This window comes from Ischnura elegans, chromosome 1, assembly GCF_921293095.1.
Source record: "Ischnura elegans chromosome 1, ioIscEleg1.1, whole genome shotgun sequence".
Lineage (NCBI taxonomy): Eukaryota > Metazoa > Arthropoda > Insecta > Odonata > Coenagrionidae > Ischnura > Ischnura elegans.
Genome location: NC_060246.1, coordinates 112,151,297 through 112,175,353, shown reverse-complemented (window position 1 = coordinate 112,175,353; position 24,057 = coordinate 112,151,297). Strand labels below are relative to the sequence as shown.

At 37.9% G+C, this 24,057-nt stretch overlaps 1 protein-coding gene across 1 annotated transcript in view; it reads left to right on the top strand.

Moving 5' to 3' along the window:
* The window catches only part of LOC124168164 (wiskott-Aldrich syndrome protein homolog), a 311,074-nt gene that overhangs the window by 24,468 nt on the left and 262,549 nt on the right, over nucleotides 1-24,057 (top strand). Inside the window, exon 2 of the mRNA XM_046546291.1 lies at nucleotides 17,267-17,454. Coding sequence (XP_046402247.1) covers nucleotides 17,334-17,454 — 121 coding nt within the window. The 5' untranslated portion in view covers nucleotides 17,267-17,333. The remainder of the gene's footprint in view (nucleotides 1-17,266; nucleotides 17,455-24,057) is intronic.

Sequence of the window (24,057 nt, the reverse complement as noted above, 5' to 3'; positions counted from 1 at the left end):
CTGGCTAAGTGTAGCTACTGTCTTGATTCACCGCTGCGGCATAAAGATGTTAAAATAAACAACAATTGTTAGTGATCATAAGAATTGTGACTGGTGAAATGGCACCGAATTATCGATCAATTCTCTCCCTATTTCGTAATCACTGCTCAATGAGACCCGAGCATATAAAATAACAATAAAAATAAAGAAAAATACATTTGCCCGTTAAAAATTTGATAATGCCTGTAGAGGCATTGATTGCAACAGATGACATGAGGAGCTATTTCAATATAGTTTTAGGGGAGGCGATGCAGGAAATTTAGAAGTACTTTAAGGATAGCCTATTTAATAAAAGTTGATATGTTTTAATGCGTAATTTTGTCAATAACTTTTCGATGAGAAGCCTCAAGCTGTTGCTATATTGTCAGCCACGAGATAAGGTGTAAGTTTTAAAGCCTCAGTAATCAAAGTTGTCATTGGAGTCCAGGTAAAGACATTATCTTACAAGCGTATTTGGGACCAAATCTTTTGCTCCATTCTTTTATTATAATATCATGAGTTGCAAATTGTAAAACCTATAAGGTCTTGAGCTGCATGCATCGTTATAATCATCAAAAATGACCAATCCAAAGATAAGTTTGACGCACTCAATTCTCCTATCAAATTATCTTTTAGAACAATAAAAGATTTTAATGTTTCCTGGTGAATACTTCTGACGAATATTTCTCGGGTTCTCAGCCAGGCTAATGCTTATCTTTTAGAACTTATAAGTATTTATTGTCTTTAAGATGTTTCATTTAATGTTCCATTTATTATATCCCTTTTCCATTCTTGCCATCCACTTGTCCATCGACGATTGTCTTCATCAGTCTATCAAGCTTCAAGAAATGGCCAATTAAGAGGCTCCGTCTTCTTAGAGCTAACATAAAATTCTCTCTTCTCCTCTACTCTTCATATGACGTCTTCATTGTTTTCTAGGCTAATCCATTTTATTCTAACCCTCCTCCTAAAATACCACATTCCGAATGCTTCCACGTCTACTTTTTCTACAACTGTCATCGTTCATGCCTCATTGGCGTACAGAAACATACTCCAGATTTAAGTTCTGATGAATTGCCTCCTTATTTTGATATTTAAATTTCCTGATCGAAATGGAAATAAATAGTCCATTATAAGGCATTTGTTCTGCATGAGAATCCATCCACAGGAAAAGCTGTGACGAGGATTGACACCGGTTAAGTTTTTTCCATGCCTTATCTGCCAAACCATATAGAATTTTTTCACTTGACTATAAGACCATAGCTGATTTAATCGAAGTAGGCACCCTCTTGCATGTTGGAAATATTGTCGACAAAGTCATTTAGAGGAAATTGAAGTACAGGAGCGTTTCTCGATTACATTGGACGGCATGAAAATCGGCCCTGACACCATTCCTGTTGATTCTTCTGTAAAATGACCTCCTAAAGCCGAATATGGACTCCGTTGTTTTCCATCACCATTTTTGGGGGAGCTCCACCCCTCCAATTTTCATCACTTTTCGGTCATTTGGAGGAATTAAAAGGATTATTTTAGCATTTAAATTTTTTCTAGGGGTTTTGAGGGGGGGGATATCCTAAAAAATTAATAAAAAATTTAAAAAAAAGAGGTAGATTTGGAGGGGATTAGTCTCCGTAATTTGTGTAAAAGCGCATTGAAAATGATCAATATTGCAGTTTTTTCGCAAATTTTCACGTATTTCTAAAAAAATTCCAGCTTCCATTTCACATCATCCTCCCCCGAATGATAAAAATGTATAACAACTAGAAACATCAGTAATAATAAAAATATTTTGCTGCATAGCATAGCAACAACAATTAAAAAATATAGCAATTGCTCGGAATATTCACTTTACTACGATGACCTCTCCCGCCTGTCCCTTGGACGGCAATTCTTTCTTTCGCAGCTAAAATAGGAAAAGTAATACTTTCTTATTCCACGAAAAATAAAAAATTAAGATTTTTATACTCTCATTGGAGTTAAAAAGTATTATTTTTCCTTAATCATGGAGTTCCACAAAGTATCAGCCTCTCAAATCAATTATGTATATTGAAGTCGTCGTCACCTTAACTCAGTATACCTCTAATGATCGCAGAGTCAACTCTTTCGGTGTTCTGGACAAGGGTCCTTTTTTCAAAGTAGTTTAAATTGTGCAAAATAATAAAAGTTGTTGTACTCCGGTTTTTTCCGAGTGAATGTCAGTATGTGGGCTTGAGTTGTGATTAATACACTGATTTAATGTGTAATTATGTCAAGCATGTGTAAAAATCATCCTCATCGCTTCAGCTATATTTGCGGTGAATTGACTGAAACATCGCAACAATAACCTCTTCCTTTAATTCTTAAAACTGCATATAAATTTTACTCTGACAGCCAAATTGGCGGTCAGGGCTGGGATTAAGCTGTTGCTGTACCACTTGTTAGAGTAATTTGACGAAATACTTGGTCAAACTACTATTGCTGCTTCTAAACTGCTTTCTTTGTGAATATAACAGCCGCGCCTGAGAAAAAAATTACATCTTACGGAACTGGCCTCTGCGAGAAAGCTTCACACATGGTTATAAAAATGTCGCTCATGTTTCCCTGGTTCCGACAGAAAATGTTCACTTGCCACCATTGCACATCAAACTAGGACAGATGAGATATTTTGTAAAGCAATCGACAAGACAGGAGCTGAATTTCAATTTTTAACTTAAAGTCTTCGTTTTAGTGAGGCTGAAACCAAGGGAGAAATTCGTGGGCCCCCAGAATAGGAAACTTTTCCAAGATTCGACGTTTATGAAACACCTGAATCATAAAGAAAATTGAGTATGCCTGGGATTCTGAAACGTGTGTTAGAACCTTTTTGGGTGACAGTGAAGTGATGGTTATGTCGCCCATGTCGAGGAATTGCTGTCATCGTATTAGGCCATGGGGTGTAACATGTCACTAAAAATGCATTTCCTTCATTCACACCTGGACCTTTTCATAGAATATTTTGGAGCAGTTTCAAATTAACATTGGGAACGGTTCCATGAAGATATCACCAAAGAGAGGGGGGATTTTCAGAGAAGTTGAATGCGGGCATGTTGGTATGTATATTAGGCCTACTGCAGATTTTTGTATGAGAAACTTCTACCTCAGTGTATAAAGGGAAATCAAATACCAAATTACTTTTGTTATTCATCGTTCTTCACATTTGTTATTTTTCTCTTTGTTGATGCGCGTGCGGTATTGAGGGCGCCAGCGTGGTAGCGTACCTTCTGAACTGTTGGCACAAATTATCATTTTTTCTATGCCGTGTTTTCCTAAATATTTTTATTATTGCTAATATGAGCTGTTGATATAGTTTTTCATCATTCTGGGATATTTCGGGTCGGGGAAGATGAAATGGGAGCTGAAAAATGAAGAAAATAAGTGAAAAAATTGCGAAAAAAGGAAAGGTTGATAATTTTAATGCGTTTTTTTAATCATTAACGGAAACTAACCCCCTAAATCTATATCCTTATCATTAATTATCATGTTTTAGAACGTTTCACCCCTCAAAAACCTAGTAAGAAATATAAATGTTAATATAATCCTTTTCATTCCTAAAAATTATTGCAAAAGTGATGAAAATCAGAGGGGGGGCTGCCCCCCGAAAATGGTGGGTGATGGAGGAAAAATGATGTCATATTTGAATTCAGGAGGTCATTTTACTAAAGTAGCAGCAGGGATGGTACCAAGGCTCGAGAAAAAAATTATTTTTTGCCGTCCAGTGTTACCCAAGAAAACAGGAAATGAACCATAAAAATAACGTCACTGAAAACATTAATCTTTGTAGCAGTACTGGTATAAATATCCATACCAATGATGGAGCTTTATGTTTAAAGCCAGTTAGTGAGGAATGGTCAGTATATTTTGATTGATCATTAATTTTCTATTTTACGTTATGCTGGATAATGATGAGAGCCTTGTGAAAATATTTAAAGTAAAAAAATAATACGTTTCTTACCATGATTAGGAATGGGTACATCGTTTGCTTCAGCTACCGCACTTGTATGCGGGTCACATTATGTTGGGAGTGGATTGGATTCTGGGAAATGTTTATACAATGCACACAAAATGCCCGTATTTCCACAATGTGTCCGCGCAAAATTGCGTCCGCATTTACAATATATTTTTCTAACCTACGTGTCGCTTGGCCGCCTTTTGATTCGATAGTCCTTTGTCGTCTGCTATCAGCTCCAAAGCAATCGAGTTACCTAAACGAAATAAGTACAATATTCATCACATTTTAATTGCTTCCAAAGCAATTTAGTTCAAATGTAGCATTGTTTTTTAAATAAATAAATGACATATCGTAGATATGTACTTTGTGGCCATCTGGTGAAAATATTCGATATAACCCTATCATCAGCGCGTTATATGGACTAATGAAAAACTAGGTAGTACGTATTATAATCATTATTCTCAGTATAAATCAGTCAAAACAGCAATATAGTCTAAACAATATTGAAAAATAGTGAAATAAAGCTTATAGATAGCTGTTTAAATTTTTGAAGCACCTTATATATAACATATTTGAAATGGGATGTTGATATATCAAAGACGTGTCAATGAGCAAGAGGTTACGGAGAAATTGTCGATAGAATTTTAAAGCAAAAATTAAAATAGCACATTTTTTCAACGTCCTTGACGTTCCATGACTTTATTAACGTATATTTATGATTTTTGGAGGAGAAAGTTGGGAGGGAGGGCTGATAAACCATTTGCTTGTCAGTCGCCTTATTACGTCATGGAGGAGCTGATGAATATTAAGTTTTTCCGTTTGCGTTCCCGCATTTTATTGGAAACAAAATTCCCTTTTGTTCTGAGGATAATGATCTGCTCCGTACTTACCAGTGATATAAAAACTCGAAATGTATTTTATCATTTTAAGACCTCTTCATCTCATTGTATTCATAAGGCATTCATGTAAAAATATTATTGCAAGTAACTTGCAACTTATTCACTTTAAATCATATTCCTATAACTAACGATACTGTTCACATTATAGTCGTGGGATGACTTACCAATAAGAGACTTGAACATGAGATTATTGGGATGGCGGGAAAGACCAACTGCTTCTGCTACAAAAGGAGTAGTTTATGATACTTATGAGATTCAGAAAATAGAAGAAGAGGAAACAGAGCAAGCAAAATAATTTATCTGAGACTAATTTTGTTACATCAGGTGTTCCACAAGGAAGCGTAATCGGCCCCCTGTTGTTCACTATATACATTAAGTAAAATACGTTTATTTGCTGACGACGATGTCATCTATCGCGAAATTAGTGGCCACTCTGACTATGAAATTCTATCATCAGACTTGAACAACGTTCATTTGTGGAGCCAAGAGTGGGGACTGCGAGGAATCTGAGCAAATGCATGTCGGTACATTTCTTGCGAAATTCGTCCTACTATAACCATGTTAAATCTGTGGATGGTATAAACATAAAGGTAACAGACGAAGTGAACTACCTGGGAGTTACAACAACCTCGAACCTCTCGTGGGGAACACATATAAGGAATATCTTTGGCATAGCCCTGAAGAAATTAGGATTCGTCAAGCGTATTGTGGGAAGATTTTCGGGTGAGAAAGTGAAAGAAAGGTGCTATTTCGCACTCGTCCGTCCGCACCTTGAATATGCAGCGAGCGTATGGGATCCGGTACAGAAAGACTTAATCCGCGAACTGAATAAAATACAAAGGAAGGCTGCGCGTTTCGTCAGAACTGCTACGGGTGTACAGACAGCGTTACGCAGATGCTAAGCGAATTAGGCTGGGAGCTGGAGACTCGGAGGCTGCCCGCTAGGCTTAGATTGCTTGAACAATTGAGAATGGATATCTTTAAGAGCGACACGGAGAACATAATATTAGAGCCACAAAATATTTCCAGGTCCGATAGAAGCGATGAATTAAGAGAGATGTTTTGCCGAACGGCTAGATATGGGTTTTCGTTTTTCCCTCGAACCATAAAGGATTTTAATAAATGCTAGTCCCAACTTCGTAAAGCACTTCATTTTTTATGCGTAGACGGCTGGTGTCCTAACACCCCCTGCCACACGCCTTTTAGGCGGCTTGCGGGGTATTATGTAGACGTGGATGAGGGAGATAATATCATTGGAAGGAGTTCAGTGAACAGTGGATATCCTAGATCAATGCAAAACGGCGGGATTGAGCGCTACAGCCTCAAAGATGGCAGAAAGGGAAGATACATAATTACTCAAGTTATACGGCATAGATTATACATTTGAGAATATTCCTTTTCTACTTACCTAGATCAATTACCGCGTAAAAATAAGCAAGGTAAACGAGCACCACCGAGCACCACCTATTCTCAATTATAGGAGGATATTCATAAAGAATTTGGATTTTAAGCCATAGCACTAAAAGTTCTCAAACGGCTCAATTGGCAATATCCATGTCAAATGCTTTACAGAAAGATCATGTGAATGCGGTACATCAAACATGTCAAACACATGATTGTTTTACAAATCTACTTTTAATATTTTGATAACATAAGGCAATCATAACTCACTCACTCAGTGATTCAACCGTAATGTTAGTTTAGGTAGGTTAGGGTACAGAAAAAGCCGGATTGAACCTCAGGCGTTGAAGTGCACGCGCTCAGGGTAAGGTACTCCTATTCTGGGACCATCTCGAACTTCAAGGTTTTTTATTTGGGGTCGTCCGGAGGCTACAGCCTGGAATTTAACCCGAGCACAGTGATCAGAGGCCCAAAGCTTTACTCATTTGTCACCCACGCCTCCACTTACTTCTCCTGATATGAAGGAAAAGGCCGTCAGCTGAGGTCATGTGTACCATGAGGTTAAGGTAGGTAAGGAAGGGTCGAGGAGAACCCGGCGTCGGAAATAGCCTGATCAAAACAAAATGCTCCATGGGGGCTAGAGCCTAACGTCCCAACCGATGAACGGAGTGCTGCATTTGAAGTACCTACCACGCCTCACACATCTTAACCTCTTGCTTCTCCACCGCCTTACCCTCTTATCTATCATCTTTCCCTGAACGTCAGGGGTGTCCGCATGTGGGTTTTACGGCTAACAGTGCACTGCAGAGTGCAGAAACCTTAGAGGGGGTTTGATATAATCAAACTTGAGGGAAGAGGGGGAGAATAAAGTTGAAGGGATCAAATAAGTTAATAAAAAGATCACTTGTATCAGACGAATACTGTTACCTTCTGATGATGCCATGCTTGAGATGAATGCGTAACGAGAAAAGACGTGTGAACCATACCATCATGACACCACCCCAAATCCAACCACAGCAATCTCTAGATCTTATTTATCCCTAATCCTTGCTCACTTTGTTCTCCCCAAATATGTGGAACAGCAATGGGTGGCAGATAACTCCCTTAATAAGTAATAATTTTTACAGGGCACATAATTGCTGATGAGAAACTGTGAAAACTGTATTCACTCGACTGGATTCAATTCAAACCCATAGTTCCCCTGTGCCTCTTATTATGAGCAGCCTAGAACCATTACTAAGTTTATATCCTCTCCTCTCCTTCCCTAACAAGAGTAAGTAACTTATTGAGGCTGGACCGTGACGGAACGTTTCAAAACTACTATTTTTGTCCAATGTTTTAAAAGACACTACTTTTTCTTTCCACACAGTTTTTCATTTACCCCGATCGATTTCAACAACAATGCGTCATTTTCCAGGAGGGAGAGCCAACTATCTTAAACTTTTTTTTTTGCATCTATTACTCAAAACATTTTTCTGCGATTGATAACAAATACGGTATTAATTTTTATTCATTCATGGTATTGGTAGCTAAAAGTGCCATACTAAATGGTAAATATTTGAAAACCTAGCAAATAGAAACCCAAACGTTCATCAGCGATGGAATGATATGCCTTCCCCACCAAAGCAGTAAAATATTGCCGTACTCTTAAAAACCTACTGTCACAGTGATTTATATGGTGAACTTGAGAGAAAAAATTGATTTCCGAGAACCATAAATATATCACTTATTTCAAAAATTTCCTACGACAAGAAATTACTAATAAACATATCTTCAATATGGCTCCTTGATTACTTTTGAGTTCAAACTTATAATACATACTTATTACAATTTGATGAAAAAACACAGCCATTCTAATTGTAAGTTCAAACTATTGAGTATAGATATGGCATTTTTCATGCAAACACAGCATCAGTGCCACAAGTGATGGATGGACGTAGGCACTAAGCATCATTCTACTTCGCAATCCCTTGCAGTTCATAATTACTACTCCCCACAGATTATTTTCACATCCAAAATGACATTCTTAAAGCTAGGTTTACACCTGCGAGTAAAAGTTGCGACATAAGTTGCGCGAGTGGTGTCGCATAGAGTAAACTCACAGATGCAATTTTTCCCGAGAGTTGGACGCGAGTTGTTTTGCGAGCTCTCGCGCGAGCCGGTGTCACTGTTGGTTGCGACAGTTGGTATGAAATCCGTTTACATGTGACAGCATTCGGTGCAATTTCAACTCGCGGAAGTGGTCCCTCCCGTACCGTGGTCAGTAGCTTTTTACAATGCCACGAAGTAGACGTGCGCAAACTGCCGCTACAATAGTGTTACTTTATTACTGGCATAGAGTACGTAAACAGAAAAAAAGGAAGAGGAGTATCTGGGTTAAGGAATGGATTGATAGAAGGCAACATTTGAGAGCTTTCACGACTTTAAGTAAATTAGTTACAAATAGACGACTCTCTAGGAATTTCATCAGGATGTCTGCTACAGAGCTGGAGAATCTGCTCTACTTTGTTGCGCCATAAGTCCAAAAACAGGACATAGTTTTGAGGGAATCGATATCAGCGAGTCAGCGGCTGATAGTTATAACCCCACGTTTTCTTGCCTCTGATAAGTATAATCGTTTTTATTCGTTATATTGGCCTGTTTACGTATGTACAAATATCCACAGTAACCAAACGGATGGCACAGTGGTTCCAATTGCGAATCTAGCGGGACAAAATTATTTTTCTCAAAAAACTTAGATCTTTTGTCGTGAAAACATTCAGAAATGCCAAATTATAGACAAAAACACAAAATATCACTATCACAGGTCTTTTAAAGGTGGTTTTTATGAAAAAAATTAATTTAATTTGCAAAATAATTTGCTTAACAATTGAGAAATATGAATAAAATCATAAAAAATTGTATAGTAATGCGCTTTTCTTAATTTAATGAACTAATCAAGTTAAAAATATGCTCTTAAACACAGGATTTAAAAGTAAAAGCGTTTTTCACAGAAAGTGAACTGCGAAACGTTAGTCACCTTCATAATTATTAGTCTCCCAACTCTCCTCATCTCCGACATTTACCGACTCCACGTCCTCCAACTCTTTAACATTACTCATTTCATTAGGCGCAGGTAATATTGGTTCCCTGAGAAGCTGCCTGGCATCCATCGAGAGGGAATAACAATGCCTTGGGTGCAACAAACTAATACTGAAAACATAAGGTCAGATGTGACTAATTGTAGGTTAAAAACATCTCTCATTGTGTCCTTTCTGGAGTATTTTAGCGCGTGATTTTCTTCGAATTTCCGTATATGTTTATTCCTTGCTTCTTGGGCCTCTTCGGAAAGCAATGCAATGGGGGCAATCAATCACTTTTGTCCCATGAATTATATTTTAAGTATCGTGAAAGGCATGTAATACCATGAGTATGACGCATGTACATTTCTTCTGTTTTTTTAGCATACTTCTCAAATTCACTTGTACTTATGGAGAAACCACAGGAAAGTGCGCTAAGAATTGTTCCAAACCAATGAAATAATTCCACCTCTACTCAACTAATGCCTGTTGAAATGTCAGGATTCTTTTAACGTCAAAATTCTGATACTTTGTACAATTTCTTCCCGTTTATTTCGATGACCAAGGGCATCAGTGGAGATATCTGTGCCTTTATCTTTTTCACTTCTTTCCCAGTTACCTCATAACTTTCATCTTCCAGAAATAATTTAATGGGTCTACAATACCTGATCGAAGACGGCCTGGTATTCTGCCATAAGGTGTTGTTTTTATCATTTGATTTTAGCGGAAGAGGTAACATAGAAATGGAAAACATATAGGAATCATCCACTGAACCTGATTTCTTCCGAAATACAAATCTCAGCTTATACTGCTTGTGGCCACTACTTCCATGTTAACTCCACTTAATTATCATCGTATATTTGAATTCATTACCAGACCGAAGGAAGTTATGAATGTTTAATTATAATTTTCTTCAAATTTTATAAGAATAGCTAATACTAGTAAAGTAGTAAAATTGTCCATCCCAATCTACTTGAGAGAAAATTTGTGCCACTGAAGTGGTACCATGCATAGCTATATGTTTGGCGCTGTACTATCTATGCACTATATTCGTCATACAATCTCTATTTTTAGGTGACTCTTATCATTCTCTGAGGTATTCATTCTTCTTGCTAATGTCACGCAAAGATTCCTAATTTTTCACTCGGTTTCTGTAATCTTTCAGGGTCACATTCCACCATATTTCGCTTTCTTCATATAACTTAATAAGTTTTTTTGTCTCCAAGTCCGACCATTTGTAACTACTTTGCACAAGGGGATTTTCCATCCTTTTCCCTTCATCCATCAACAAAACAACATGACACAAAAAACAAACAAAAAACAACAAATTACAGGAGACTCGAGAGACAACACAACTGCACTTCAGCCCAACTTCTGCAAAAGTGTCGGAAAATATCTCCCGCGGTTTGATCAGGCGACAGTGCGAGCGCGAGAAATTACTAGAGCTAAGTTTCATGTTTAGACCTGCGAGTCGAAGTGTCAGACACTCCGCCGCCCAGCTCGCGACACTGCTCGCCGACCCGTTTACACTTGCAATTTTGACTGTCAGACAGTAAACTCGCGCAATTTCTCGCAAGTGTAAACCTAGCTTAACAATCTTATACCAACTATATATCATCCTTTCTATACATATATAGGGAAAGATATATCCTTCTCAGTTGAGAGGAAATATTAGAGCAAGTCACTATTCTTTAGCAGAGAAAATAAATATTCAACAATGAAGTTACTGAGAAAGGTTTCTCAAAACATATAACAACAAATGAAAGCTTCCTTACCTGGATACTGTTAAAAAACGGAAAAACTCACAAACCTTGAATGCACAGTTCTTAACTAAGCAAGAGTCACGAATTTCAGACGATACTCCAAAACATTAAGTAGGTACTATTAGGATGCGAGACACTATTTATCGTCGACATTATTCGATTTCTCGACCGTATTCCAAAACAACCACAATCAAAGTGCCTGTATAGTACAAACAAGTACAAATGAGAGGACACAGATGACGTCTTCACTTGTTTTTCTGGTAAGACTTCGACCTAAAATGTTAATGATTGGAAAGAGATTTTTGGTTGTTGTAAAGGAAGGGAAAAATGCTTGAAATTGAAAGACATTCTCGAGGTATGCATTATTACAACTATACATATTAGATTTAACATATACAACAAGTATAGGTGTCGCCACTCCGCGGAAAATTTTTTCAATATCCTGTTGGACAAGAATGGTATCAGGCTTAAGTATATAATAATTAAATAAAAATGTGACTTTATTTTCACGGGGTGCAAAATTACTGACACGTCGTTATCAGGATTATTATCTGTGTCCTTTTGACTAACATATCATCAATAGGCAAGCAGAAACTTAGCAAACGAAATTTAAATGACGTGGAAGTATTTTATCAAGGGTAGCTTATATCTTACCTTACGCCTGTTCTCCGTTCCTACGTTGTTACGCTAATCTAAAATATACTGTTTAAGGTGATATGCTAATAAATTTTTGTAAAAATCGAATTTAAAAATGCTAATATAATATCAAACATAAATTCACCCTCAGTTTTTCCAACCTCTTTTGAACCTCATCATCTAATTTTTAAAGGTTTTAGCTTCCTATTTCCGCCGATTACATTCAAATAATCGATTTTGAAAATAATCGGATATCCTTAATCGATTCAATAATAGAAATAATCGGAAGCATATAATCGATTATTACGTATAATCGATTATTTTTGCCCATCTCTGGTACAAAAAATAAGGGTAAAAATGCATTACGCAAGTTTAAAAAATTGTAAAGATATAGAAGTTGATAAAATAAAAAGTGCTTCACTAGATTATTTGAAAATTATTATTGCTTCGGTTAAATTCAATCGATTCAGGCGTGATACTGCGGAAATTCGACACGTTTAAATGAAATGCAATTGTACATCTCCTCAATTTATTTGAAGTTTATACAAATATATTTAATTTAAATTTAGCTTTGGCTACATTATGCTATTCCAGCAAATAATATTTGCCTAAATTCTTAAAATGTAAAATTTCTACACCAAAATAATTGGTGTGATTTCATTGAAGTACAGGCTTAGCGCACATAGAAATCTGATTACCTGTAGGTATGTATATATTCCTTGTATGTAATAGAAATCTTCCCATTCAGCCATTGAAATACCCCACTTCTGCTTTTGGAATACATACCGCACTCAAATAAATAAATAAAATATTTAAAATCTATAGCTATGATCAAACAAAAGTATCTCATAAGTATCATGAATCGGGGATACAAAAGAAAAGCCTCGGGAAGGTATGCTCCGAGTAAAAACTATTTTTACGTTAAGAAATTATTTAGTAGTGGGCTCTATAAAACAGACGCGTTTTGCCCGCGTGGGTAGGAAGATCGCGGTCTGTAGTTATATGCGTGGGCAGCTGAAGGCAAACCGGTACAGCAAAATATGATAATGCTACAGTCAAGTTTTGTCTAACGACCAATTTTTGTTGGATTTTCCCAATAGGGTGGTTTCCTTTTTTTTTTAAATTGCCTACATTTTTAGACAATTACTCCTGGAGTACGTATTTCACGTTTTTAGATTTTAAAATGACGATATGTATTTTTCGCTATTAAATGAAAAGTGAAAATTTTCAAGCGCGCGAAAACGCAACGGCTAAGTATGAATGCTGGGAAAAGCCCGTCTGACGTCATTCTGGTTCCGGCTGCCGCTTTTCGAGGCTATGAACTACAGGCTACAATGCAGGCTGCTGTCAGGGTACTCTGCTACCTAGCTTAAATTCTATACTATATTAAAAGCTTAAATTCTATACAATATTAGCTTAAATTCTATACTATATTAGCTTAAATTCTATACTAATATTCTATACTATAAGCGTAGCTAGGTAGCGCCTGGCTTAAATAAGGATTACTAATACCCTATCAAACGAAGGAAACTTTCCGACCATAGGCAATTTCATTAAGTGATTATTAAGAGATGTATCCCTTAGCTCTGTGCCACATGCATGCATTGGTAATCTCAGACGATGCAAAACTCCTATCTACTCGTATAGAGACTAGGTTCCTGTGACGTCACGTGGAGTGGCATCGCATGGGCGCCAATCTGGCCTTTTTCAAATGAGGTTAAAATTGACCATTGGCATTCGTCTAAACTAGGATTTCTAAAATCAAATAATATGTATATTATCCGTACACTATTGGTGGGTAACGAATTGCAATTAATGCCTTTAACCATGAACATTCGCCATAGCTGGGATTTCTTAAACAAAATTATTTATATACTATGAATACACCAACGATGGGTAACGAATCGCAATCAATGCCTTTCGTTTGCTTTGATGAAGGAAACTACCCTATTTAGGATATTTAACTTTCTAAATTTTTTCAAAGGGACGTTTTTTTCCTCGTCGTTTCAAAGTGTAAACTCGAAAAATAATTTTCTCAGCTGGAGATAATTTATTTCCCCGTGACGGCACTCGAAAATACACATTTATTCTCACTCTTTTTGATGTCGCTGACCTGCTTATGGATTAATCGTCTGTTGTCGTCTGATATTGAAGCCGTTTTAAACGATGTACCATTATCTCGTTGAGACAAGGACGTATGTAAAATTAATTTAACTGTGGTCGCAGCGCTTGGACCACATCCAGAATTGTTTAGAAAATAAATAAACTGAGTGAAAAATCCTAAATTTGGCGGAAACCCGACAAAAATTGGCCATTCAATGAAATTGTCACCGAAATAACAGCTATGGTCAGAACTATTGAATGTGTGTGTCAGGCTTGCGTGTCTCCATTAATTAAACTACCACAATCCTAGCAAAAAATCGAATCACCCGAGTTTGAAGTTTTTATACCGTCAACCACTAAATTGGAACTGGTAACTAAATGAACGGGAAATGAAAGAAAATTAACTTTTACGTTTCGTCAGTTTTTTCAGAAAATCATTATACCAATAACAGTTTCTCTATGGAAAAAATTTAATGTTATTGACTCTCGGAAAACGAAAAGTATTTATAGACGTATTAGAGCTAAAATTTGGTTGTTAATGAAAAATCTCGTATTCACGCAATCTGAACACTTATGGGACATTAAAAGCTCGGTTGGGACCTTATACGTATACTTTTTTCATTAAAAACTATTGAGTGAAAAGAGGCAAAAATTGCTGTTAAAGAAAACTATGCTACTTCGTCATTTTTATAGCTTTAAAGCCTAAAGAGAGGAAATTTGAAAGCGCCGCCGTTACTGTACATATGTACATGAAAATATTTTTTTAAAATAATGTACTAAATTTTAACTACATCCTTTCTCTGCGTGCATTCTCATATTCTATGACGCTAAAATGAAATTCTGTCAATGATCAGATCCACAGTAATTGTTTCGATGGCCACAGGTTGACGAATCCAGGCAAAGAGAGCTTATCTTCGCTCAAATTGGGTTCCGGGCTGAGGTTCAAAGGTGAGGCCATTTTCATGTCATTAGAGACCGAGTTAATCTATCACGCTATCAAATACGCCAGCACGATATTGCGCGTGATTCTAAGGTAATAATGCGAAAGCAGGGGTAATTGGCCATACCTTTAGATACACCGTTGGGCTACTTAAAGGCTACCAACTCTCTGGTTTAAAACTCAGGTGCAGCCTTTGGTTATCCCCGAATAAAAATCCTCGTCGAGCGAGGTGTTCCAGTAAAAGGCACTAAGGCTCTATACTGTATGAGAGGAACCACATTCCTATGGATTAATTCGAAGTGAGCTCTATCTCAACCTATCCCTGCCGGCCTTTAGGTTGAATCACTAAGTCATGACTACGTCACCAGTTTTTCGGATACTTTTGATCCCTTGATAATATAATATGATTTTTCTGGGAAAGATGGAATAAAAATAACTCTTGTAACGAAACTGAGACCACAACGACGCGTTGACCAAATTTTACACGCAAAACTCAGTGAAAAAACTTATTTTTTCAATGAAAGATGAACTTTTTTTTTTAACGAATTTACTTGCTAACATAATTTTGTAAATTTTATATCACTTTTTTCTGAAGACCAGCAATATTGACGTTAACCTATCAGCTAGAGTTTTTAATTGAAAATTAATTCATTTGTCCATTCATTGTCATTCATTTGAAAAGAATATAATTTGAAAAAATCAATAAAAACCAAAAATTGATATTGGTTCTGAGTTTTACGGTCTCTAAATGCACATATACATGAACATACATATATATGCATACTTTTGAGTTGCTGGCAAATTTTTTGGACTTTCGTCAGTCCAAAAATTTTATTAGGGTTCGGCCCCGTTGCGCGACGTTGGAAATCACTCACTGATATTTTCGAGGTAAATATCCCTGTGTTTTAATTTAAAATGATTAATGTCCAACAAGCTAGAGATTCGTAAGAAATTGGTTCGATGGCTGCAATTTGATGGCTCTATGGTATTTATTCCGGTCCCAAAAGAGGTTGCTAGCTCAAGGAACTGGAATCTATTAGCAACTGCCCCTCCGATCGTTACTCAGATTCCTCTGCTGAAAAATGCCACTGACCCTTATTGACCTTAAGAAACGAAATTAAAGCCTTTGAGATTTTATCTTTCTTGTGATTGGGGGCTAGCGGGATTGAAGACTGACGTTCAAAGGAAAGGTCATTTTTCCAAGCCATTTCAGACCAAGCCAATCTAATATTTGATCAAATTATTGCACGCAAGTACGCCATTGCACGTGATTCTGTCGAAGATAGCGTGCAAAAATCAGTCTCATTGTTAATCTTAGACCTCTTTGAGGTAAAAATACTCGTACGTAACCATGTTGGTGGCACCTAAGTCCCTAACTGGTTGCGAGAAGGGTTCAAAAGCACTTGGGAAGGAGTGGAAAGAAATAAATTATTGCAATACAGATAGTGCGAAGTGTAATAGCATAAACGCATAAAATAATTATGTGAAAATAATGTATGTAAAAATCATAAAAAGGTGAAAATTGCCTCTTTTATTTTAATTACATAAGTAATTAATAAATGACAAATTAAAAAAAACGGAAAGCATTTTCAGGCTTTCTCGGTGGATGGCTACGGTGATTTCTTCCCAAATTTTACACTAGATTGCCACCGATCAGCGACGATCCAGACAACATAGAATCTTACGAATATCCGGATAGACGAAACTGCGACATCTTGCCTCAGTCATAAGGATGCTACAAAAGAACTCTAATGAAACATCGGCCAGCATGGACCATCTAATCCGGTAAAAAACCCGAGAAGTCACCCAAAACTATTTTCTTCTCAAAAAGTTCACATTTTTAATGCGGTAATGATGCAATATGATTATCATCTACAGTTTTACAGTCCAGTGCGGGCTTTGGTTTCCTACACTAAATGGCTCCATTACGTTTTTCATGTTGCATTCTCCCTCAATCTTTTTATTCCCATTGCCTTCAAATTATACTCCGCATTCTGCAGAAATCTCTTCCGTGGGTCTCTACCTATTCTTCTGACCCCATCCATGTTGCTATTAAGAATTTATTAGCTTGGGCGTTTCTATCATTTTCCAGCTCTTCTACATGGTCCAAACATGCCAGCCAAAGTGACTTGGCAAGTATAAGTACATATTCTATTATTCCATTCATCTCCATGTTCATTCTAAGTCTATATCTGTCTCCTTCTTTATTTGAGCCGTAGATTTTCCTCATGATATTTATTTCAAATCCTCTAAAGTTATACTCATTCTTGATTTGAATATGTCCATGAGTTACGTGACTTGATCATGTCCATGCCTTAGCTGCATAAGTTACAAGTGGTATATTAAGAGTTTTATGCAGAATAATATTCATAAAAATAAAAATATCTCCAGCAATTTCAGTTCACTCATTATTTCTCTCTCCCCGTGTTTGAATATTTAGTGAGGGATATTGTGCTGACGCCTGCCGTGTCCTTTTGCAGGAGGGCTGCCGCGTCGGAGGCACGGCGGATGGTTTGAGAGGCGGGAGCGCGTGCGGCCCGGCTCACAATGAGTCGATACAACGAGAACCCCGGCCAGGTGGCGCTTCTCCTCGCCGGCGTCACGCTCGCCAGCCTGCTGCTCATCGTGTTGTTCACGGCCGACACCAAGGGCCGCCGTCCAAATAGGGGTGAGTCCCTCATCACATACCCGCTGAAGTGCTCAGTCCCCGCGAAAACTTACGGAATAGCGCAGCAGACTATTTTTGGACCGGAAGAGCTTAAATAAGGTTTTCGGGGTTTTCCAGCCGGGTGAAAGTGTTCGTTTTCTCCAAAGTTTTCGAGGTCTAACACGTTCCTCCTCATCAGGGCCGTTCGGTCATTCCGTGACCGTAGCCTGCAATTAGACTTGTATCCCTCTTTTGGCCTCTTTCCACTGGTTAGCGCCGATTTTCGTCCTCCAATGACTTAATAGTTTTTAGTGCTGGCCCCCAAGTGTTGCTCAGCGCCATTGCAGATCAGGTGTTTCTATTGAAGTTCCGGTTTTCCAATCGGATTTCAATTGCCTCTTCAAATTTTTTGTTCCAAGAATTCCCTAGAACAGTCATTTTTCTAGAAATCGTTTGCATGTGTACGAAGACCGGATATCCAAATGGCAATTAAAGCTAGAATGAAACATACATCCGAAAAAGGTTTTCAGATTGACTTAGGTGATCATAAAAGGAGTGGAAAAATGGTGGTCACCCGCCGAGGGTTAGGTTAAAAGTCATCACGCCTCATTTCTCTCTAGTCAATATTCTCCTCCCCGCTGATGATTTGTTAAGACAATTGAGAAACAAATTTCAGAGATACCCAGAGAGAAATCAGTTTCCTTTAAACTGACTTATGACATATTCTGATGATCTATATCATGAACAATAAAAAGTTATGGTACCTTTTCACACGACTTATTCAATACGACCGGTTTCGTCGCAGAGGCGACATCATCAGGTACAGAAATCGTTATACTAACAGTTATTTAGTTAGTTTAGTTAATTTATAGCGATTTCGGTACCTGATGATGTCACCTCTGCGACGAAACCGGTCGTATTGAATAAATCGTGTGAAAAAGTACCATAACTTTTTATTGTTCTGAATGGATTTTCAAAAGGTAAAGCCAGAAACAATCGAGAATCTATATCATATTTATATGGCACTTTTCTTTTTTAACCTTAAGAAGCCGTAGAGCTTCAGCTCCTTAATTTTTCTTTCGTATACATGATCACAATAGTGGACCATTTACATAGCATTCATTCGAGAACGAAACGGTGTTTCATACAGAGATGATGAGAGAGTGATTTATTGTCAGCTAATGTTTACAATTTTCACTGCTAACTTTGCCATATGCCTTCAGTGAATGTGAATACCTCTAGTTGTTATTAGCTTCAGTCAGGTATTTAGGGGGCCTTCTTTTTCCTAAATGAGAGTAAAATGCATGATCGACTACAAGCAGAATATGCGGCTTATAATTTCATTTCTACTCTGAGACGCAATGCTGACCTTTTTGCCATAGGGGACGACCTCATCTCGTCACCTTGCGAACACATTCGGGCACCTGGTTAAAAAAAGACTGCGACTTTTTCACTTGCAATCGTTTCGCAGCGCCCACCACCTAGATGGAGGCAGGAATCCAGGAGTAACGAAAAGGTCAAGGTGCCTCATGTATACAGGTGTACATATATATGCATGTGTACATGTATACATGTGTACATGTATACAGGCAAACTTGGTCTTCCTAGAGAAAAGACTGCATTTAAGTGTTTGGATTTAAGGTTTGATGTTAATGAGTTGGAGGATATGGGATGAAAATTTGATTATGAGCAGTTATATTCGCGTCAACGGAAATGATTTTCAATTTTTTCCGCACTTTTTTATTTTCTTACTTAAAAGAATTTGAATCACCTTATTAGCTTGGTATATTATAACATGGTATTGGTAAAAGTTGAAATTTATTTTAAAATCACCCATGCGAATATAAAAATAGGAGGTACTTGAAACTTGACGCTAAGGTAGCAAAAAATAATGATAAAATAGCTATTTATTAAGTAAATGAGAACAATTATGACCTAGAAATTCAAAGATCCGCACCATTAATTAAAATAATTGATAAATGGGGTTTGACCCTAATCGAAATGTCGGAATCATTATAAAATTGGGAAAATAAAACGAGAATTATTGGGACAAGAAAGTTATATTAACGATGCGCTCCGAGATAGGGATTAGGGGTTTATGTCACATGATGTATTGCGACTTAGTGTAGCCTCTTTTTCATGGCTGAACCAACCGTACTGTTCCAGTTTGGCTGCTTACCGGATTCTCGCCCACAAAATTCGATGCGCATGAGAGGTGTTGGCGCTGAATTTGGCGGATACCAAAGGCGGCCCTCGTAGCCGGGAAGCAGTTTTCCTTTGCACGGGGGGCGGGGCAAGGAAAGAAATAAGGGCAAGCGCGTGCAGTATCACGGGAAGGGTTTCCTCGCACGCGGACGGAAGCTTCCACCAAATCCCTCACCCCTCCCTAACTGCTCCACATGCCTTCCTTTCATACTGCCCCTGGAGATACGACTTGGGGTCAGATTGGATAAAAAACTTCTTGAGACAAAAATTTATTTATGGTAGTCAGTGATGTTTAATTTTGATTGAATGTAATATTATTACTCATATCATTGTGAAGATGATTGAAAGTGGGAAATAGTCCGGTAGTGACGAGAAAAATGTCATCGATATATCAGAAAAGGGCATAAAATATCAATCTATTCCCTTAAAAATAAAAAAAATTAAGTTTTTGGGGATGACGGAAAAAATTTCGCTAGTAAATCGTTCCAGTTCAGCATGAACTTAGCAAAAGATGAAAACATTTTTATACTGGTCCACTGTGGCCGGAACTTAATCTTGATTTGGTGATAATTTTTTTCCCGCAAAGTTTTTTTAAATTTCCATCCTATGCTTTTCCCCAATGACTTTCCATCCCACAGTCCCGCTCTCTTTTCTCTTAAATTCCAATGCATCCCTTCCTGTTGCACTCAGAATGTTGCGGAAACAAAATACATATCAATGCGGAACGATTACAATTTTTTATAGTTCTCGTAATTTTTATTTTCAAAACCATGTTAATGGTTACATGCATATAAATTACAGCTGAAGTTCACCGAAAAACTCAAAATCCCTCGTTGTATTTATTTACCTAATACATGATCCTAATAGGCTCTACCATGCCATCTTCTAATTCAATGATACCTAAGCAGTTGTCGGGGAAATATTAATTTTCCAAGGATAACATAACCTCTGATATCGAAATGATTGATAAAAGAGCATATTATCCTCTAACTTTCTGGGTTATGTATGCTTATCTTTCTTCCCTTTAAGTAAATTTTCTTTTGAAATCTAAGGCCAGAAATTTCTTGAGACTTTATTTTCCAGTAAATAAGAGATTTATAAGAAAGTCAGGTTGGAAGAACAAATGATAAATTAATGCCTAAGAGGATGCTGAATGGGAAATTGTGGGAATCAACGAAGATACACTCTTATATTGCTAAAACGTGTGCAGGGCAATATTACCGTCTACGGTGGCCTACCTTGCGGACATTTTTGAAAACTGATTTAAATGCCCCCAACGTGGCAACAACAAACAAGCTTCAACGGAACGAACTGGGGCCTCCTTTAAGCAGTCCCCTTGAGCCAAAAACTGACTTCGACTACCCGTTTCCTCTTCCTCATCGCCACTCTTCGCTCGTTCCGGTCGACAAAACAAATACCTACTAACTATTTTTACTCGCAGTGCTCATATTACGTGATGAAAATAGGGCGACGACAGCCGATTGTAGGAGCGCGAATCGAATTTCCACGAATATTGCAGCAGTGGAAAAGTTGGAAAAAATATTGAAAGTTGGAAAAAATACTGAAAGTCGGCCTTCAGATGTGCTTCCATCCACCGAGCGTTTGAATGGGTTCACAAAAGTCGCCAATCGCGATGTTGCTGGCTGAGCGATTCGATTTTCTCGGAAAAGTAAGGCCAAAAATAGGACAGAAATCTTAATTCGCATTTGCGAAGATGTGATCAACCAAATTCTTAACTCTTCATCACTATTTATCTCTCCTGAAAATATTTCTTAGAAAATATGGAGAATAAAGCGATCGTTCAAGGCTCATTGACGCAAAACGGACATTTTTGAAAACCGATTAAAATGCTGACGGCATTGCGAGCCGAATTTAACGGTTAAATGAGATGATATTGGCGCCGTTGACGAAAATTTATGCCAGAGATGATTAGAGATACGTGGAAATCGCACTTTCATTTTTATTTTATCGCACTTTCAACAACAGTTTATCGCATTTTGTAGCGTTTATTTTTTATTTTCACAATGAGGTAGATGACGATAAATGTAGTGAAATACAGTTAAATGACAAAATACAGAATATTTAAAATAATTATGTTGTAGAACAATAATAAATTAAGGAATAAGGCATATAGTGGCGGAGGTGTAGCTTGCCCGCGCCCACTTGTAGTTCGCGGCCACGTTGAGTCCCAGCCAACTAGCAGCTGGCCAGTCGCTCACATGCTTTAAGCGGTGAGTGTCGGCGGAGCATTTAAACTGCACTCGACACAAAATGTACGAATTTTGCCGTTGAAAAGGCAAATTTGCGTAAAAATATCATAAAAATCCAGTCATCGCATTTATATCGCATTTGCGATTTTCACGCATCTCTAGAGATGATGCATTCCATCATATTCTAAACTTTTGTGAGTTTAAATACCCTACTACAAATAATTAGAATAAATCGATGATCTATCTACACTCATCACTGCGCACTAACACTTGCGGCAGACATTTTAAAATAACCCCGAAGAGAAAAAAAAAAATCAAGCTTATACGTGATGCTGCTTTTTTAATTTCGCCCGTTTCGGTCGAGAGAACAAGTACCTACTTCCTAACTCGCCGAGTTCATTCCATGCGATAAAAATGGAACGACGGCCGATTATTACCAGAGCCCGACTCTAATAGCTATTGACAGCTGTCAATTCCAAACGGCGCGTGTAATTAAATTCTATGAAAATTCTCGTGGAAAGAGTGCGGAAAATTGGCGCCGAGTTTTGCGGCGCGTTTTAATACCACCAGTGGAAACAAATTAGCGGACGGATCGCGTTTGAAATTCTCGATTGCCCGTATGGAGTTATTCGATTGCCTCATATATCTTTCCGTGAGTTTATTCATGTCCATAATCATACTTTCTAAAAAAAATATTTTACACTAGTAATATGCACCACCAAAAATGTTCGCTTTGATATTTTTTGGGATATGTAACGATAAAAAAGGAGATACGACTGTCAGCGACCCATCATCCGATGAATGCGTGCTCGGCAATCGTTCAATTTTAATGGGTGCCGTCGCGCACAAATAGAAGGACAAAGGTATCGGTCGGTCGCGACTAGAGGCAGCTCGATAATCAAATTTTGAAAAAAAAACTGGAATAAAACGCTTTGATTACGATGACAGTTCATGGACTTATTACACGGAATTAAGGTATAACAAATGAATGCAGTTGAATGGCTGAATGAGCGTCTACCATTTCACACTTCTTTGATAAATAATAGACATCCGTGTACACCAGGGGTGAAATTCATCATGGGAAAATCATCGAACTCGGATCTTCCGATTGCCGATCAGGTATGCTATCAGCTATTTGTGGATTTCTCCATTTTCCGGGTTATCACCGCGTTTCGTGGTCAGAGGTGACGACACTTTCGACACTTTCCAGGATTCCACGAGGCGTCTTCAGGTCGAAGTGGTGGTGGCGGTTGAAGGTCGAAGACGCCTGGTGGAATCCTGGCGAAACTGTTTTCACCTCTGACCATGAAACGCGGCGATAACCCGGAAAATGGAGAAATCCACAAATTCTGTACGCCGCGGAAGACTCCGAGACAACATGCTATCAGTTACACCACTCAAGTCACCTTCTTCCAAGGCGAATCGCGGAGTGGGTTCACCGAGCAAGGTGTTGGCATCTCAAGTCCACAATGTGGCTCAGGAGATAGAAATCGTGTTTACAATGCTACTGTTGGAGAAATATAACCTACTTCGTCGTATTCCGAGACTGACTGGTCTCCGGGAGATTCGGGTTTGAATTCCGGCCGAGTCAAATGGTGTTTCATTTACCAATTTCATTTCTGGTGCATTTAATTTTGCAATCGTGTGTATGGCTTCGTACAAAATCACTTGTTTCATGAAGTGCTTCGGAAATTGATATTTAGTCCGCAACTGATATCTTTTGTTCAAAAAAGGTTTAGTTTTCTTGGGTAAACCACCTAGTGAGTTGGTTAGGATAGGCACGGAAGTGGCCATGGAAAGGATGAGTTACTTCTCTCCATTTGATGAGAAAAGCTTTTTAGCTAAGTGAAAAAAGTTTCACAGGTGAGTAACAAAAACTTAGCATATTTTCAATGATACCAACTTGTAATAGTTTCGAAGTCAACATTTAAAAAATGGAATTATTGTAGATAGATATCATAAAAAATGAAATTTTGTAAGCCATTTTCGCGTTCCCCATTTCAAATCTGTCCACCAACGGCCCTCAATATATTTCCATGGAGAGAGATATTTTCCCGAACGAATAGGTTTAGGAAATCATTTTCCCCCGAGCAGCGAATGACCTAAACGAATGGTATGTGGAAATCAGACACTTACAATCACTTCAACACGTAGGTTTGTTTTGCAAACAGCAGCTATCCTATTAGCCCCTACCGCATGCCTAGAGACG